The sequence below is a fragment of the Perca fluviatilis genome, chromosome 18 (genome assembly GCF_010015445.1).
Source record: "Perca fluviatilis chromosome 18, GENO_Pfluv_1.0, whole genome shotgun sequence".
Taxonomy (NCBI): domain Eukaryota; kingdom Metazoa; phylum Chordata; class Actinopteri; order Perciformes; family Percidae; genus Perca; species Perca fluviatilis.
Window position 1 is genome coordinate 15269603 of NC_053129.1, and position 18668 is coordinate 15288270.

Consider the following 18668-nt stretch of genomic DNA (forward strand, 5'->3'; position numbering starts at 1 on the left):
CCTTGTATTGCTTCGTCTGCTGCGCTCCGTCCATCTGCAGATGGGCTTTGATCAAGTCCATGGGTGTTCCTATACTCCAACCTACCATTCCTCCTATTCCAACGGCCAGCATCACACCACTCCAACCTGGAGGAAATGAAAAGACACTGACGTTAAAAGGGAACACAGACATTTACATTTTTAACTTAATCCTCAACCATCAACTGTTGTAGATCAACAGCTGTGAACTACACAGCACTTCTCACAATTGTTCTGTTAGGACCCTTGAAACTAATTAACACCAACTCATATTTTTATAACTTGCCAACAAGAATCAATATGTTAAAAAGACACTCCTTTTCTGTTTAGTTTGTTCTTGTTTACAGCGTGTAATCTTCTGTGGTCTTATGCAATATGACCCCACTTTATCCACTGAGTATTCCTAAAGCAATTAAATTATTACAGTCGAGTTCTTTATAATGAGGCTTTATTGCACTCATGGTGGGATAAACACGAGTCAATTACACACATGTAAAACTGATGAAAACAGTGCATGAGACAATCATGTCTCATGCAGAGTTCATAATTCAGTTCACACAACAAGAACACAAAGATAGAGAGTGAGAGAGAGATGGCATGATTGCAGTAATAATCTCTGTTGGCTGGTTGAAGAATTGGCGGTTTACTCAAACAGCTCTTAAAATGTTTCCTAGATTTCATTTGATATTGCTTGTGGAATAATCTATTTCAAAATGCACTAATTATTCCATTAAACAATAGGCTTGTTTGTTCCTCTTACTTAGAATTTGGAAGGGAATATAAAAGGTGGCTTCAAGAAATGTTTGCAAAGGATGTAACTTTAGGCAGATAGCGATTCTTGCCTACCCTTTGTGTTATTTTCTCCACACAATACATTGGAGAAGCAACTTGTCCACATTTGAAGAAGCAACAGGTCTCACTCAGTTGTAATCTGATCACAACTGTAACAGCATTCCATTCATTACTGTAACATGCGCATTCCTTTAAACTCAGAAATTAAAATGTTATTAATATATTCATGAACTACTCACCTAGATTTTAAGCAATCTATTGGGGTGTCCATCAATGCAAAGTAACTAACTTTATACTTGTACTCCACTCCATTTCAGACACAAACATAGAACTTTTTACTCAACTGTCTACATTTCTCTGACCGCTCTTTACAGATTTTGTTTTCTGTTTTTCATTCCCTTCCTGTCCAGCAAAGAAACCCCCAAGATGTGTTCATTTTAACTGTTTGTGTTATAACTAAAGGATGAAGTGTTCCTTTGTGTTGAGAAAATTCTCCTAATTTTTAAGCTAATCAAAGTCTTTAAAAACCCTTGTGAATCAGCTGGAAAATGCATCGTCATATAGTTGAAGAAAGCGTTCTGACCATGAAAAGTTGACTTTTAGAGATACTGTATGTGCCTCTCACAGGACAGCAACACTACAAACATGTGATGATCTTATAGAATATGATGCCTTGCTGTAGATTAAACTACCTAACAGTATATGAAGAAGTTAAAATGAGCACAACCTTAAATATCTACAGCAGCTAATGCAACGTACACATTAATGCAGCAGTCACATTCATCCAAAAACAGCATATGTAATAAGGAAAACATTGACAGGGAACATTTTATAGCACAATGTGTACTTTTACTTTTGATACTTAAATTTTGCTTATAATACTTAGACTTTTACTTGAGGTTTTGAATGCAGGACTTAAACTTGTAGTGGAGTATTTTCACAGTGTGATATTTTTACTTTTACTTAAGTAAAGGATCTGAATACTTCACAAGATTATAGGCTACTGTAAACAATTTTCTCATCTTTAAAATAATGGCTGACGTAAGATTACATTTTCACGACATATATTTTTGATTCCTTGAAAAAAAAAATGAAAGTAATACAATGAGATTATATACACATCATATTGCATACGTTTGAGTTCATTATGATCAGGTAGCTCAAGAGCACAGTTCATTTCTTTATTTTAAATGGAAAAATACATGAACATGGCCTTTTTTGGGGCAAAGCAAAGCCTGTGCATTTTGGCTATGTTTGCAGACACCGATGTGGATGACATTACCAAGATGCTGTCCAACTCATACACTAGATGGTGGTAAAACCCCACAGAACAGAAATTCTAACTATGTAGATTATGTATGTGTGTATATCTGTGTCCCATGTCCCCTCAACTGGCACTTTATCATTATGATTAACATCATGTTACAGTACACACATCATATTCATATATACATTCATTTGGTTTTGTGCCCCTTTGGTCCAAAAACTGCAACTTGTAGTCACTTGCTTACTTCCTTACTCCTGCATTCATTTTCATTTACAGGTGTATTTATAATAAAATCTTTCAAATATGCTAGTACTTTATATTAACCAGGGCTAAGGACGTAAAAGAGAGTGCTCTTGATACAATAATGAATTTTCGACGAGTAAATATTAGTGTCAGCTTGCTGAAATGATTTATCTTTCCTAGCTTTTTTCCTCTCTAGTCTAAGCTGTGTGACTCGATTGGTTAGTAGCATTTGTTCTGTAATAAAACAGAGATTCAAGAGATTTAGATACCTTTATTATGGAAGGCACAATAAGAATTTTCATGATAATCATATAAATAAATTACACAAAATATCATTTACATTTTTCCTCTTGTTAAAGGAACGCTGATTTCACTGTGTCCCCCACTCTGATGCCAAACCTATGCCCTTAAAATGTCTACACGTCAGTAGCAGTAGTAGACAGTTGTATTTTGGGTAAAAACAATTCTACATGCAGGGGCGGATCTAGAAAAATATTTATGGGGTGGCGACATATGACAGACGTATACTAAATTCAATCACAGTTATCACAGTTTGATGAGAAATAGTATGTACACACTACAAAAGGGCACAGGCTGCCATTTACAAACTCATACAGACAAACTTAATCTCATGCAATCAATGTCTTGCATTTGAGGTTTCATGTGAAACCGTTCATATCAGGAATAAGTGACCATACAATGTGATCTCACTTAATAGGAGATAGAAGTATGTAAGGGGCTTTATCACAGGAAAGGCATTAAGGTAAGACACAGGTGATGAGTGGCAGATGTGCGAGAGGGTAAGCAAACTGTTTTTGACTGACTGCAGTCGGACATTGGACATTCGCGCTCGTAAAATGTCAAATTGGCCATAACTTTTAATTCATTGCTGCCAACTGGGGTGGCAAGGCTTTCTTTTAGGGTGGCATTTGCCACCCTATGCCACCCCGGTAGATCCGCCCCTGTCTACATGTTTGAGAGGAAGATGGAGTAAAACAAATAAGTTGATGAGGTGTCTCTATCTTCTGATTACAGACAATTTGCTTTGAGGATTTCAACAATAACAGCATTTACGTTTGTAGTGTGTAATAGTGATATAAAACCATTTACTGATTATGCTGGGTCTACTGATTCTTTTAATACTTCCATTTATAGAATAATCTCATCAATCCAGTTCATCAAGGTTTATAATATCGGCACATTGTGTTTTATTTAGATTATCTAGCCATTTAGCTAGTGAGCTGGAAATGAGTCATGGTTGATATAATATGCATTAATGCAGCGAGGAACAGGACGGGTATCATACTGTCAGTTGTGCGTGCTGCGGCTTATTTGTAAATTCTAAACTCAAGGCCTTAAATGCTCTTGAATACAGTCTATTATACCTTATTTTGTGTTGCAGTCTTAAACCTGTTGAGGTTTCTTGGTGCGCTGCTCTTCTGTTGAAAAACTTCACCAGTCATGCAGACTGTTCTCTTGTCATAAACATACCGCAAGAGAAGAAGAAACGGTGACAAGCTGGCCAGGGAGGCCATCTAGTGGTCAGAAGTTTGCTGGTTCATTCTATCGTACCAACAGTGCCTATTACTGTCAAATTACCCCCTGAGCATATTAGGATACATTACCCTACCTAACTGAAGGTTACACAGATAACTGACAGCTCAAAAGATGGCTGTGGACAATCATTCCATGAAATTATTGCAATGCAACAGACATTTTCAAATGGCAAATGTCTTTGCCATCATGTATGTAAAACACCAGCATTAAACATAAACAGGCAAACTAATATGAGGGATTTAGAATGGAGTTAGTCAATGCTATTCGAACCCTAGACGAGGAGGGTCAACACGGTCGGCTTTGAGGAAACCGTTGAGAACCTCGTATGTAACAAACACCACCATGTTGACGGGGAATGCACGCAGACAGTTGATGCCCCAGCTCTTGAAGAACACCCCGGCTCCCTCCACCCTCGCTATCTCAGAGATGCAGTGAAAGAAACCCTTGTATCGCTTCGTCTGCTGCACTCCGTCCATCTGCAGACGGGCTTTGATGAAGTCCATGGGTGTTCCTATAGTCCAACCTACCATTCCTCCTATTCCACCGGCCAGCATCACACCACTCCAACCTGGAGGAGATGAAAAGATACTGACGTTAAAAGGGAACACAGACATTTACATTTTTAACTTGTCTTTTTAATCCTCAAGGACTTTGTAACATAAAGGGAGTTTAAGGAAGTGCTTGTTGGCCTTGGTAGTGTTCCTCTTTGGAAGCAATGGTTATGTTAATCTTAAGGATATGAGCTAGTTTACAGCTCATGCAACACTTTCAATTTAAATTGTAATACAAAATGATGACTGAGGCAGATAAACACCAAAAAGAGCTGTGACTGAGAAATTCCATAATCACATATGATGTCACACATTTAACAGATATTTTATAACTATGAATGTTGATATTGATGTGTAATTTTACTTATTCCTCAAATGACTCCGGGCTGTAACTAAAAAAATATTGAAACATGCATGAAGATAATTTTACAGTGCTGATACAGATCAGCATACAGGAAGAGTCAAAGTCACACACAAAAAAGATGCCTTCTATATATATACATATATACATATATATATATATATATATATATATATATACACATATACATATATACATATATATATATATATATATATATATATATATTTTTTTTTTTTAAAGGCGGAGTAGACTTAACTCACCTGGTCTTTTCTTGCCGCTGTCTGTCAGCAATTCACAGATGATTGTGTAAGTCAGGAAGTATGTGGCGAATGACGGCCCGTCTCTAAGCATTAGCGGGAGCGCTCCTCTGTAGAGCCCCATGAACCCCTCGTCTTTGATAATGCTCAGCAGACAGTGAACTGGACCACGGTATTTGGGTTTGGGCATGTTGGTTTCTCCTCGCTTGGACTCTGTCTGACACTGCAGACGTACTTTCACTATGTCACCTGGAGACATCACTGACGTCTGTTGGAGGCAGATGGGGAGAGACGCAACAGCAGATATCTCAAAACCTGGGCAAATAAAACTATCTGCAAGGCTATACACATCTGGGGGTACGAGGGAAAAGGTATTTTTTGTGAGTGCTTTAAGTGCCAAATATACACATGGATGTAAACCATGCATTGCATTACCCTTTACAGTGTAAACTGCAGGTGAAATTAAACACATTATTGAGGCACACGATTCAACAATTTTTCAGAGGGTTTGTGAGACTGTATCTGTTACCTGAGCTATACCTGCCGCCAAGCCAGACAGAAAGACTTCTAGTTTGGTGTTGGGACCACAACCAGCTCCTCGCGCCTGGCTCAGACAGTGCAGGCAGTTCCTGTATGTGCCAAACACCACAGAGGAAGTCATAGAGATCGTGGTGAGGGGTAAGGACATTCCTTTGAAGAAGCCATGCACCTGATGGCACAAATGAAAGATGACACGACGAGAGATTAATGACAAACCACCCAATGAGTGTTTTTGCCTCTCAACAACTTTTCAAAATCGTTTGAGAACCTATTGTAGCAGGCACACAAAAAAAAAGTGGTACCACCATGTAGTCTACACCAGTGCCACCTACCCCTTCTTTTGAAAAGGTCACCGCTGCACACTGCCATAACCCAGTGAACTGTGTCTGGGTTTGGATCCGGACCTAGAAAGATAAAGAATATGATGTAAAAATGGCATCCATTTGTTACATAGCCATCTTGATATCATGTTTCAGATACATGCAACTTAGTGTACCTTGACAGTATCCAGAGGATAGCCCACTACAACTCCACATGCCCCTGTGTGTTTCCAGAGAAAATTCAATTCAATTTCAATTTCAATTTCAATTCAATTTTATTTATAGTATCAAATCATAGCAAGAGTTATCTCAAGACACTTGACAGATAGAGTAGGTCTAGACCACACTCTATAATATACAAAGACCCAACAATTCCAGTAATTCCCCCAGAAAAGAGAGCATCAAAGGGCGTGAACTGCAGCCCTTTAATAATAATGTGCAGCTGACAGGAAGGTCAAACGTGATGGTATGTTGCTTATTTGTTTTACATATTTAAAAATGTATGCCTTGACTGGACAAAATAAGACATTTTAAGACTTGATTTTGAGCTGAGTAATGTAAGATGTAACTATTATTATTTTTGTTCTCTCAATGTCAATGAAATGATCACAGACTACCTACAGTACCGTTATGTCAGTTTAGTTTAACGTTACTGCTTCTACTTCTCCTGAAATTCTTCAGATTTAAATTTGCCGTGTAACGTTACACATATGCCATGCCTAAGAGGACAGGCAAAAACAGTTTTACAATACATTTCCGTCAGGGTTTAATCTAACCGCCTTCTAATGGTTATCGCACCATGCTAATACAGTAACGTAAGCTAGCCATGTAGCAAACATCCAGCTCATGCTGACATTTTCTGGACTATACCTGCAAACGATCCAGACACAAAATCAGCGATATGCATCCTGTCAGATGGCGACGGACCAACATATACTTGTCAGATGTCGATAAGAGCCCATTGTACCAGCATATGTGCTGCATAACATCAGTATAACCTTGAGTGTATGCCAGTGACTGTACGCTGTTACATGACGTTTGTAGCAGAGGCGTGACCGGACCGTGACACACTACGATCCAAACAGCGTCGACTGAAAACATTTGTCCCGACTTTACCCGAAGATGGCCGAAAGATTTACGGTCTCTAAAGACCGCATTTCTAAGATCCTCGATTTTATCTACAGCGCCACGTGTTATCGAATTGACTGACCACAAAAGTTTTAAAGACTTATTCTACCCAAATACTACTTTCTGTCCTAGTAGCCTGTATCTATAATTGTAAAGGTTTATCCCAAAAATACTACTTTAAGTACAAGTACTTAATTACAGTTTGGAAAGGTTTATTCCACCCAGATACTTTCTGTCCAAGTAGCCTACTTATAGTTTTAAAAGGTGTAGTCAACCTAAACACTACTTTCTGTCCAAATATTTATAGTTTTAAACTTTCTGTCTTGCAATTCAACTTGGTTGCTAAAAGTTCCATGTTGGGCAATTTGTGTAATTGGCATAATGAGCTCATTAACAGGTAAAATAAAGATGGAGTTTTTGCTGTATCTGTTAAGTGAAACACAGACAGATTAAATCATTGTATCTTAAATTTGTGACAAAATTGTGTTGATCGTTTTGGATATGCTTTTAGCCTAACTAGGTCATGAACACTGTGGAAGTAAGAAGAAAGAACTTGGGATGAATGGAGAACCTGTAAATAAATGTTCACTGTACATAAAAAACAGAGCAAAAACAGAATGTCACAGTGAATCATTTAGCATTTGTAGGATGCATTAGGGAGAAAACAATCCTAAACAGAATTCCGCGTGGCTCTATGAAGTGAAATGATGAAACTGCCTTCATCCACTGAACCGAGACTCAAAAGCAAAACATGTGCACTTGTGACGCATTTCAACACAGGGAGCCCTTGCGGTATGTAGCCAATGAATGATGCGGATTTTGTCTGACGCGGGGTGTTGGCGTTATCTCTTCACTTGGATTGGATAGAAACTCTACCCAAAGCCGGTAATTCCCGCCTCCTACAGTTACCTGCGACGCTAGCTTGCGTGGTACAGAATAAACCTCCTCGATACAGGCAGCACAGAGGTAGTCCGCATTGACAATAAACGCCACAGCGGTACATTGAGGTCGTCTCGGTCAATAGGAGAGTTTTTTTAGGATAGATATAGAGCAAGCTAAATAATAGTACAAAATAAAATACAATTATTGTGTCCTGTCAGGTCTTAGAGGACGACTCGGAACTAGCTAGCTAGCTAGCCAGTGCCAGCTAACATAGCTAGCTAGACGCTAACTAAACCCCGGTGCTAAACCGAAAGTGTGAATCAACTTTAGTCCATTAGCGAGATTAAACGGAGAGGAACGGATACTGTAAATTGCACAACGAAGTAAACAGTTTTGGAAAGAAAAAAACGTTTCATAGAATCGTTGAGTGCTTTTCAGTTAGTAGTTAACGTAAACGTAATATTTAGTCCTTCTGCAGCTAGGTGACGTTGAAGAGCGGCGATGGACTTCGTTGCTGGATGCATCGGAGGTAAGTCCGTCAGATGCACTTGTGTTAGTAATATAGCCACTTTATCTTGTGATTTATTAGATTAGTAAAGATGACAAAGAGACACCTTGGTTTGAGACATAGCATGACCTAGTTGTGGTATAATGTCCCTCTGTTTCTCTTCTAAATCCCCTTTATGCAACTCTATCACAATATTACAAGTGCATTTTCGAAATTCCACCGCAGGTCGGCACACCAAAGCAAACGTATTCCGCTGATTGCATTTGACTTGGTGGCAAACTTTGACTTTTGAGTGTAAAGTTGTGAGTGGCTCATCCTGCGTTAGCTGCTGGGTCAAATAGTGCAAACGATAATGTGAAGTTCCATATTGTGAAACGCTTACTTCCTTTTATCATATGTTATTTTCCCTCCAGTAATTTTTGTGATTGTTTAAAAACTTAACACAGAAGTTTAGGTTAAACTATATGTTAACTTTCAAATACAGAATTCAAAATTTATTGAATCTAACAGGTCTCCTGTATGTCCAATGTACAGCATTTCACAAGGTCTACGTGGAAAATACTTTGTTTTGCTAACCAAGGGTGCTCCAACCTTCTGCATGTCTCCCTGGTGTAACTTATACACGCCTTAGAGTTGAAACCATGCAAACACTACATAAGTGCAACCCGAGCTTTTAAGATGGGTTGGCTTGGCAGTTTAAAGTTTCCACACACCATACACAGAAAACATGAATCAGTACACACCCCTTCACAGACCAATCGTATGCTTTATTTTCTTAACACATGGCAGACCATGTGATTTCCCACCCTCTCAGTGTGGTAGAATGTCAGGGAACCAAGTACAGTCAAATGGAAAGCTGGATGGCCTAGTTTTTGCTTAGCTCAAAACCCAGTTAGCTAAGAGTGGGATCGTTTTTAAAACCAGTGAAGTTTACATTCATACCTGCATGTTGAGGCATTTTGAGTTGGGCGGTGACGGTGACACACAGAAGATAATTTTTATAACAACTATGATGCAACACCCTGGTCTGCTTGTTTTTCCTTTACTTAGATCATACAAGTGCATTGAGGTCAATGACCGCTCGTCATTGTGTCAAACACACGCCTGCTTGTGTTCTTTTCCGGGCTTACAGCTGGGACTCATTCCTGGTTGGCTCTTTTTACAAATGGGTCAGGTGACAAAGCAGGTGCTTATGACCGATAAGCTGTGGTTTGTTTACTGTGGTGACACAGGTGGGCCACTAACATCAGGTCTATTTTTTCCCAGTACTTTTTATTAATATCATTAGTAATTTTATCATTATGTTTTCAACCTTAAAACATCGTAATTCTTAAATTGACATCTGGAATATTTTTGCTTAAACAAAACAATCAACAATAAATTCAAAACATAAAAATTACAAAAAAACTGTTTGTTTACCAACTTGGGATGGGCATTTCACAGTTTTTTTTTATTGACTAAATGATTCATTCAAAATAATACTCATTAGATCAGCCAGTAATAAAATTAGTTGCAGCATTAGATGTTATGAACATTTAGATGTTATTAACCTCCTTGGGTGTAATGTATGGATAAAGTCATCTGCAGTATATGTCATTATATTTCACAATATTGATATATATCATGATATAGTACATCTTTTGGAAAATATGCTGATAATATCACAATCATTTAAAAATCCAATACTGTCATAAAGCTGTCATACTCATTTGGCAACATTGCTCGCAATGATCTAACACAACCACATCTGTTAAAGAGATAGCTACCACAGCATAAACGTTATGGCAAAATGTCTGAGGGTAGACACATTTAAGTCGTCACATTGCCTGTTAAAACCTAATGCTGTAATACCTGGGATTGTAGTATACAGACATGAAAATCACTCACCTTTTGGCGAAATTCGCCGTTTTGAAACCAAAATAGGTGACCTACGTGAATCGTGTAGATTCGATGATACAATGTTTAAGGGGGGAGGGGAGGGGTGCAAGTACTCGGGCCTTACACATGTCCACATGGGATTTGTTTTGATGCGCTGGATTTAACCATACTGTCTATGGATTTAACCAATGAAACGAGTTCCACCAACCAATGAAACGAGTTCTAGCCAATCAGATGCAAAGTAGGGCGGGTCTTCTTTGCCGAATTGTTAACACGGCAAATGTGCAGAACGGATCGCGCATGTGTCGCGCATGTGCAGAACGGATCGTGTACCGACAGGTACCATAGAGGTAGATACAGGCAGCTTTAGTTGAGAAAGGAGCACTTGGTGCCTCAAATTGAGGGAGCCGGGTTCTTGCTTCTGCAGCGCATGTTTTGGACGGCAGCAGCGGTAAGACAGTGCTTGCTAATCATAAAGCTTCGGTCCGTGCACTCTGTCATACGAGTACGTTACCAGCAACGACCGCTACCGTTAAGACTGCCTTTACTGACCGACCGTGATACAAACAATACGTGTGTGCACGTTCATAGCGGAACATGATTTGTAAAAGATATCTGAAGCCCAAACTGCCTTAAAAAAGCTGTGTGTTTGGAATCAGCATGTCAGGTATTTTAACATAACGGCCTTGTCCCAGAGTTTAGACGTCTAGCTATATGAAAAGATAAACAATGCAACGTTTTTAATAAATGTAAATAAAGCAGCTAATATCAACATGGACAAAATCATGAATGTACTAATTCACTTTTTTGATGATGACTTGGCCAAAGTAGTACATTTTAGTTTTCACAATGATTCATTGTAGGATTATGATATTATTGCAATATGTAAATCCACATTGACTCTTAATTTAAAGAATAGTTTGAAGAAGTAAAAATTGATCCAAAACGTTTTAGTCTTTAAAAATTATGAATTTTATTATTGTTTTGCCAGTCAAATTAACTTTAATGAGTGCATATTGAAATATTACACTGTTGGTTGGCAAAAAATGCATCTCAAAATGCATCAGATTGATGCTTTAAAATATGGAATATTTAAAATTTTCTTCTTGGGGAGCATGCCCCCCCCCCCAGAGGGGTAATATCCTTCTCACCTTTTTCACCCCTGACCCGTTTTCATGCCTGAGCTTCACATAGACTGAGGTGAGAAGCCCAAACTGGCATTAGACCGTGGGCATGTGCTGCACAAACCTAGGTTATGTAACTTTCACAGGCCCGCTGGGGAAGTTGTAGAGGTTAATGATGCCTAGTGAGCTGGCTCAGGCTCGAAAAAGGCAGCATTACCTTGGTCAAATAGCCCAAAAACTGGTTAAATAGGCCTGATGTGTTAGTGGGTCTAGATTTCTTCATATCAGAAAAATGTGTACAGTAACTGTCCGGATAATGAAGACTCAGCAGAGGTTCGAACTGTCTCTGAGTTTTGACTGTATTGGTCATAACTGTACAGAACAGAGACAAACGCTGGGAGGCCAGCAAGAATGTTTTGCTGTGTTTAGAAGGCAGAGTTAGCATTTCAATAACCATTAGACCTCAGTAACGGAGGTGAAACAACCAATGTTAATGTTTGCACAGATGTCTGAAAAACCTTAAGGACAAGGGCACACAGTGTGTTTATGTTATGATTAAGATAACTGTTGAGGGTAGATGCGGTGAGTAGTCTTGAGCAGGTATTAACACTCAGGGTGAGTCAAAGGTGATGTGCAAATAATGGGCTTTTATTATAGCTGACCCAATTAAGGCTCACAGGCAAAAATGATAATAGAAAAAAATTAAGGAAAGTAACTAAAAAGCACTTTCAAGAATTTAAATAAAAATTCACTTGCCAGTCAAAACGATCAGAAATATAAATACACAACTCTGTCCTAATAGACCTTAAATCAGGTTAACACGTAGAGGACATCCAGCAGACTTACGTCCTACTCCCTCCCAGTACATTCCAGCTCTGTCCCGAGCAAATACTACGGCCTCTCTAAATAGCCTGACGCCACCCCTCAAATTGGAACATACCAACCTATAAAACACAGGGGTGGCTCAGGTGAGTAGGCCGTAATGGCTTAATACAGCAAAAATACATAAAGCTATAAAGCTAAACATTTGACAGCAGACTTACGTCCTCATAAATAAGTCACAAGACTTCTAAACTCAATAAATATGCATAGTTAATAAATACATGGTCGCTTGATTATTATGACAAGTGTAGTTTGTGACAATCCGTACGGTCTTAAACAATAAACAATGTATAGAGGAATATAACTAGGCCTAGATAACAAATCACCGCAGTCTTAGATGTTAAAAATGTGCACACAACTACAGGATTAATATGGGGAATACGATAAATGACAGATTATATAAAACCAATATACAAACCGAACATAGACAGTCAAACAAACATCTACAAGCAACTTCTTCACTCAGTCTTTGAGATCAAAACAGGTAGCGTATCGCTACCGTGACGGCAGCCATGCGCCCATCACAATAACACTGGGTAGTATTGTCTATTCTTATGATTATGAAGTTTAGAGGATTTATGAGAGGTTAAAATGAGTTGAACGGAAGTGTCATACTCTCATATACTAAAATCAAATTATTTGATTACATTTGATACATAAATGCTATATATGATTTATATAATACAAAAAACACCTTTTTATTACAGAACAAAATACTCATCAAGAAAGATCAAGTGATAGATTATCAATGTCCATTCTATTTATTCACGGTTGTTTCCTTTGTCTCCAGGTGCTGCTGGAGTCTTGGTTGGACACCCATTTGACACAGTTAAGGTGGGCAAATTTTAAGGCACAATGTAATTTGAGAGATTTCTAAGAACTTTTTAGACCTTTTTATGTAATCCTCTGTTTAAATGCACGTTGTTTAAATATACCAACGAACTTAAAAACAAACTATTTATTAACTGTTAAAGAGATATCTGTGTTTTCAGCATATGTAAAAAAAAAAAATGTAAATGAACAATATCCACATGTTACTCTGTCCTGTTTCCTCCCTTTTAATTCCAAACCGTGACTCTGCAGAACGCATTAAAAATTAAAAATAACATTGGTACTACCGAGGACGGATTCACTTAAAATCAAACGGTGCCAAATTTCAGTACCCGAGAACTCTGTCTCCTCCCCCCCGGTCTGATGGCAATCCCCACCCTACCACCTTAAATAAAACAAAAAATTCTGCAGGAAACCCTGTAAGCTCATTGTGAATTTCTTGCTATGTCAGTAGAGAAAGTGGTTTATCTAATCACTGAAGAGTGTCTTCTTTCCCAGGTGAGACTGCAGGTCCAGAGTGTTGATAAGCCTCTGTACCGTGGGACCTATCACTGTTTCCAGTCCATCATACGGCAGGAGACGGTACGTGGATTTATTTCCCATACAAGTCTAATGCTAATATATGCAAGCAGTAATATTACTGATAAGTGACTATGTTTATGTTTGCTTTGTTAGCTTGGCTCTGACGTATGTGAAGTTTTTCCAGTCCATAGAGTTTATTGAAATACATGTTTTTATTTCTTCAGGTGGTTTGTTGCTATGTGTCATCTACCTTCCTGGGCTGTAAAGCTGTGAGCCTGCTGCTCACGATGACATCTATGCAAGTTATGTTTGACAGAACCTATTAGTAAGGTCCAGCCACCTCGGCTGTTATGGTCTACAGTTAAGTCAGTGAGGTCAGACTGACCTGATAGCAGAGTCTTAACACTGAATGGAATACCTTAAAGGGACAGTTCACAATTTACAGACCTGGTTGTGAGCAGTTTCATGTAGGAACTTTTTTCTTTCTACCGAACTAGACCCGCCAACCGTATCACCGTGCCGAAGGAAGTGCACTCATAAGACTTATATATCGTAAAAAAAATATTTCCTTGACCTAAAGTAAATTGGAACAATGTGTACTTGTCATAAATGTTATAAGGCCAGTTTGACGTCAATAAATATAGTACCCAGGTGATTTTCGGAGTTATGGACATATAGCTTTAGGCTACTTGTTGCTGAAGTAACCATAATTGATGCTAACTGTGGTAAGCTGCCGTTAGTTAACGGGACAGTGTCCATGCTCGGACACTTTTTGGTTAATGTTCCAGCTGTACAGCTAACTGAGCTAACTAGCTAACGGCAGCTAGATTATAGTGATGTGTGAAAACATTTTGTTTAATGTGATGCCTCTGACCCTCTCCACAGGTATTTGGTTTGTACAAAGGCATCGGATCCCCCATGATGGGCCTTACATTCATCAATGCTATAGTGTTTGGTGTTCAGGGAAACACCATGCGGTTGCTGGGACAGGACACCCCCATGAACCAGTTCCTTGCTGGTGCAGCAGCAGGTGCCATCCAGTGTGTCATCTGCTGCCCCATGGAGCTGGCTAAAACCCGCATGCAAATGCAGGGTACTGGGGAGAAGAAGTCTTCTAGGAAGTTGTACAAGAATTCCCTGGACTGCTTGGCACGCATCTACAATCGGGAGGGTCTGCGGGGCGTAAACAGAGGCATGGTCACGACATTAATCCGCGAGACACCTGGCTTTGGAGTGTATTTCCTGGCCTATGATGTGATGACGCGCAGCCTTGGCTGTGAGCCGGATGACCGCTACATGATCCCCAAACTGCTGTTTGCAGGGGGCATGGCTGGCATTGCCTCCTGGCTTTCCACCTACCCTGTGGATGTGATCAAATCGCGGCTGCAGGCAGACGGGGTGGGTGGAGTCAACCAGTACAGTGGCATCGCTGACTGTGTGCGACAGAGTATCAGGAGAGAGGGCTACATGGTGTTCACACGAGGCCTCACCTCCACGCTGCTACGGGCGTTCCCTGTGAATGCAACTACCTTTGCTACCGTCACCCTTATCCTCATGTACGCCCGGGGGGTGGAGGAGGGGCCTAAAGACTGTGAGCAGGCTCAGCCAAGCCACCACACACAGATAAAGCAGCAGGCCCAACCCTCCAGCCTGTGACAGCACAGAGGTCTCAACCTGGGCACTTTACAGGAGCATGGATTATATAAACATACAAACCCTTTATAAATGTCTGACTCAGTCTCACACCAGACCCCCCATTTCCAATTTTGAGAAAAAAAAACCTGGTTTATATAAACACGTGTTTTTACTTTCATGTCAAAAAGGAAACGAAGGCAACTATATTTATTTTTAGCTATAATTTAAGTTTTAGGTTTGCCACTGAAGATGCAGACTTGTACAAGGGGATGGTGTTACCTATGATAAGATGGGGAAAATGGAGCTATGAGATTCATGAAAGTTTTGAACACAGCTTTTATCTGTGAGAATGATCTTGTGTGACACTGATTATGACTTGTTACTGAGCCACAAAACTAAGGGTGTGGCTACATGGTGTGTACAGTGTAGACACTGAAGGTTGATCTATCTTGAAATGTGCAGTGTTTCGCTGCACCTGTATATATCATTGGTTTTAGTTCTGTTTTTAAATGTCAATTGGAGACATTTCCCTGCCTTATAATATGACATTTTTTATTTTGTTTAAGGAAGCTGAAGCACCTGTTTGTAGCTGAACTGTATCCTCTGAGGAGCCAAGCAAGAGGGCGATGGAATGTAGCATTTGATAAGTACAAAGAACTTATCACTTGTGTCTGCTTTCTAACCAAATAACATATTGCAGCTATAATCTAATCCTAACTAAAGCACTATTACTCCATACAGCACATGTCAGTACAGAAATCCACTGTTCTGAATGTATAGTGGGTCTATGTGTGAATCAGGATGGTAGGTGGTGTTAGGTCTTGTTTGGTCTGTTTAGCATGTTTGTTTTTTTTAATAATGTGAAGTGTTATCATTGTAACTGTACTACTGTAATAAAGGCCTGATCCAGAAGTGGAACATGGCGCTACATGTGGGTGTAGCACCACACTTGTTCCACTATTTTACTTTATTTTTGTAAATTTTAGTTTTAAAATAGCTTTTAAAGCTGCACATTATATGATTATTGTAGGGTCAGAAATGCATGCTAGGTGGTCTCTCTTTAAAGTTTTAGAAAAAGTTAAAATTGGGAGGGTCAGCATTTAGGATGGCCCTCATTCCTTTTTCTCTCCCACAGACAGCACTTTTTTTTAACTGCCTAGATACGCCTTCCCACATTTCTGTTTGGAAGTCTTTAATTAGTGATGCCACTAATTGAGAATGCCAGCCCAGTTTATCATATTTGCTGCCCATAGGTGCTGCCTGAGCAAGCACAGCCCACCCAGGGGCTTGTTCTGAATTTGGTTGACCAATCACAACAGAGTGGGCCAGCTGACCAATCAGAGCAGACTGTAGCTCAGACTGTAGGCCTGGCAAACTCGATTCTTTTTAAGGATTCAGGTTATTCTGAGTCACTCACTAAACTGATCCGGGTTGTGCGAGTCACTTGTCAGTATTGATCTCATACTACTCATAGCCGGCTTATTCGTGCGATTGACTGACTCATGCGAGAACTCGTGAATCATCGATAACTTGCTAGTCATCAACAACTCACTAGTCATCGAGGACTCTCGAGTTAGTCCCATGGTCTGCGAGCTTGCAATGTTTCCAGCTCTGAGTCTGTGGGTCGGGAAGTTCCTATAACCTGTCTTGGACTGTCTCTCTGCTCACTCAGTCGCTTGAGATGACTTGTGGAGTTGTTGTTGCCTATGAAATTGTAAGTCATAAAGCTTTTGGCAGCTAAGATGGCTAGGACTAGTAGTAGCTAGGGTTGCAAAATTCTGGGAATTTTCAAAGTTGGAAACTTTCCATGGGAATTAATGGGAATAAACTGGATATTTTTAATATTGATTGTTATAATACTGTTAGTCTATAACAGGGCTAATACATAACCCATTGCTATTATTAACCTTTGTGTGTTAATTGTATAGCCCACTAACCATAGTAAATCAAAATTGGAATGTTTCCAAAATTCCCCAGCTAAACTTTCCATGGAAAGTTTCTGGAAATTTAGCAGAAAATTTCCACCCCTTTGCAACCCTAGTAGTAGCTAATGTTGCAAGAGGTTTGTGTGTGGCGCTGCTATCATTTTAGATTGAATTGTAGTAGGACTCAACTGATCAGATTTAGTTATACTAGAGACTCGTGATTCATGAGTCAATTTAAAGACTCGGGTGAAAGATCTGAGTGAATCACGACTCAAACAGGTTTATCAGACTGAGCACTGCAGCATTGGGCAGTATGAGAAACGTAATCAGTTTTTTGTTAATGAGTGGTTGTCTGCTTTCTGCATGTGTGTGGTCAGTATCAGATTTTTTTTTTCTTCCGATATTTTATGCCTGAATGTTGAATATCTTGCTGTAAACCAATCAAAGTATACTCCCCTACAAAAAGGCTAATGCGTCAGTTCTAGAGTTGGGCATCCATTTGATTTTAACAATTCTGATTCCGATTCTTCCATTCGATTCCGGTTCTCATCGATTCCGATTCTTTGAGGGGTGGAGTCTTGTTCTATATCTATGGGTGGAGTTGCTTATTTCACAGATGAGAGGAAAATTTAATTTTGATTCAATGGTGACTTTTTCAATGAAAAGTAAAGCCACACTAGAGCGCAGCTTACTTATAACAAGCGCCTGCAAGTACGGTGGCCGCTACAGGAACCAAAAATTGTGCATGTTAAATTTGGGACCGATGATCATAGAGCTAGGCAATATATCAATATTATATCGATATTGTGATATGAGACTAGATATCATCTTAGATTTTGGATATCGTAATATGGCATAAGTGTTGTTTTTTCCTGGTTTTAAAGGCTGCATTACAGTAAAGTGATGTACTTTTCTGAACTTACCGGACTGTTCTGTTATTTGTGTTTACCAACTTAGTCATTATATCCACATTACTGATGATTATTTATCAAAAATCTCATTGTGTAAATATTTAGTGAAAGCACCAATAGTCAACACTACAATATTGTTGCAGTATCGATATTGAGGTATTTAGTAAAAAATATTGTGATATTTGATTTTCTCCATATCGCCCAGCCCTAGATGATCAGATTCAAAACCAAATTTTCCAAATGATTTCAATTTAAAAAAAGAAAAAGAGAATTTTTGCCAGTTTTTCATTTTTGAAACCATTCCAAGTTGGACCCGATTCTCGATGCCCAATCCTAGTCAGTTCCCATCAGCCGTAAACCGTCGGTACTACTGACAACCCGTTCCCCTGAATGCTTTTCTGAGATCTTGTCTGAAGTTGTAAACCTGGCAACAAATCAAGCTACAGTTGTCATTTTGTTTATGAAGACTCTATGACGGGCTGTTGGAGAGCAGAAAGTCCCAGATGCACTTGAACCTTCCGTATGTTGAATGT

The 18668-nt window shown here is 39.3% G+C and overlaps 2 protein-coding genes across 3 annotated transcripts; one reads left to right on the top strand and one right to left on the bottom strand.

Moving 5' to 3' along the window:
• Positions 1-2575: 2575 nt before the first annotated feature.
• Positions 2576-6977, bottom strand: slc25a47a (solute carrier family 25 member 47a). Its single transcript, XM_039782806.1, has 6 exons — positions 6780-6977; positions 6086-6129; positions 5922-5993; positions 5579-5758; positions 5053-5317; positions 2576-4445 (listed from the first exon to the last, which is right to left on the bottom strand). The coding sequence occupies exons 1-6, from the start codon at positions 6814-6816 to the stop codon at positions 4138-4140; spliced, it is 906 nt and encodes a 301-aa protein (XP_039638740.1). The 5' UTR covers positions 6817-6977; the 3' UTR covers positions 2576-4137.
• Positions 6978-7982: 1005 nt separating this feature from the next.
• slc25a29 (solute carrier family 25 member 29) lies at positions 7983-17249 on the top strand. Of its 2 annotated transcripts, XM_039782031.1 has the most exons (5): positions 7983-8003; positions 8398-8448; positions 13102-13145; positions 13641-13724; positions 14550-17249. In XM_039782031.1, the coding sequence occupies exons 2-5, from the start codon at positions 8421-8423 to the stop codon at positions 15318-15320; spliced, it is 927 nt and encodes a 308-aa protein (XP_039637965.1). In that variant the 5' UTR covers positions 7983-8003; positions 8398-8420; the 3' UTR covers positions 15321-17249. The 2 variants fall into 2 exon arrangements, with proteins under 2 accessions (XP_039637965.1, XP_039637966.1); XM_039782032.1 differs by lacking the exons at positions 7983-8003; positions 8398-8448; positions 13102-13145; positions 13641-13724 and adding an exon at positions 13944-13967.
• Positions 17250-18668: the final 1419 nt, after the last annotated feature.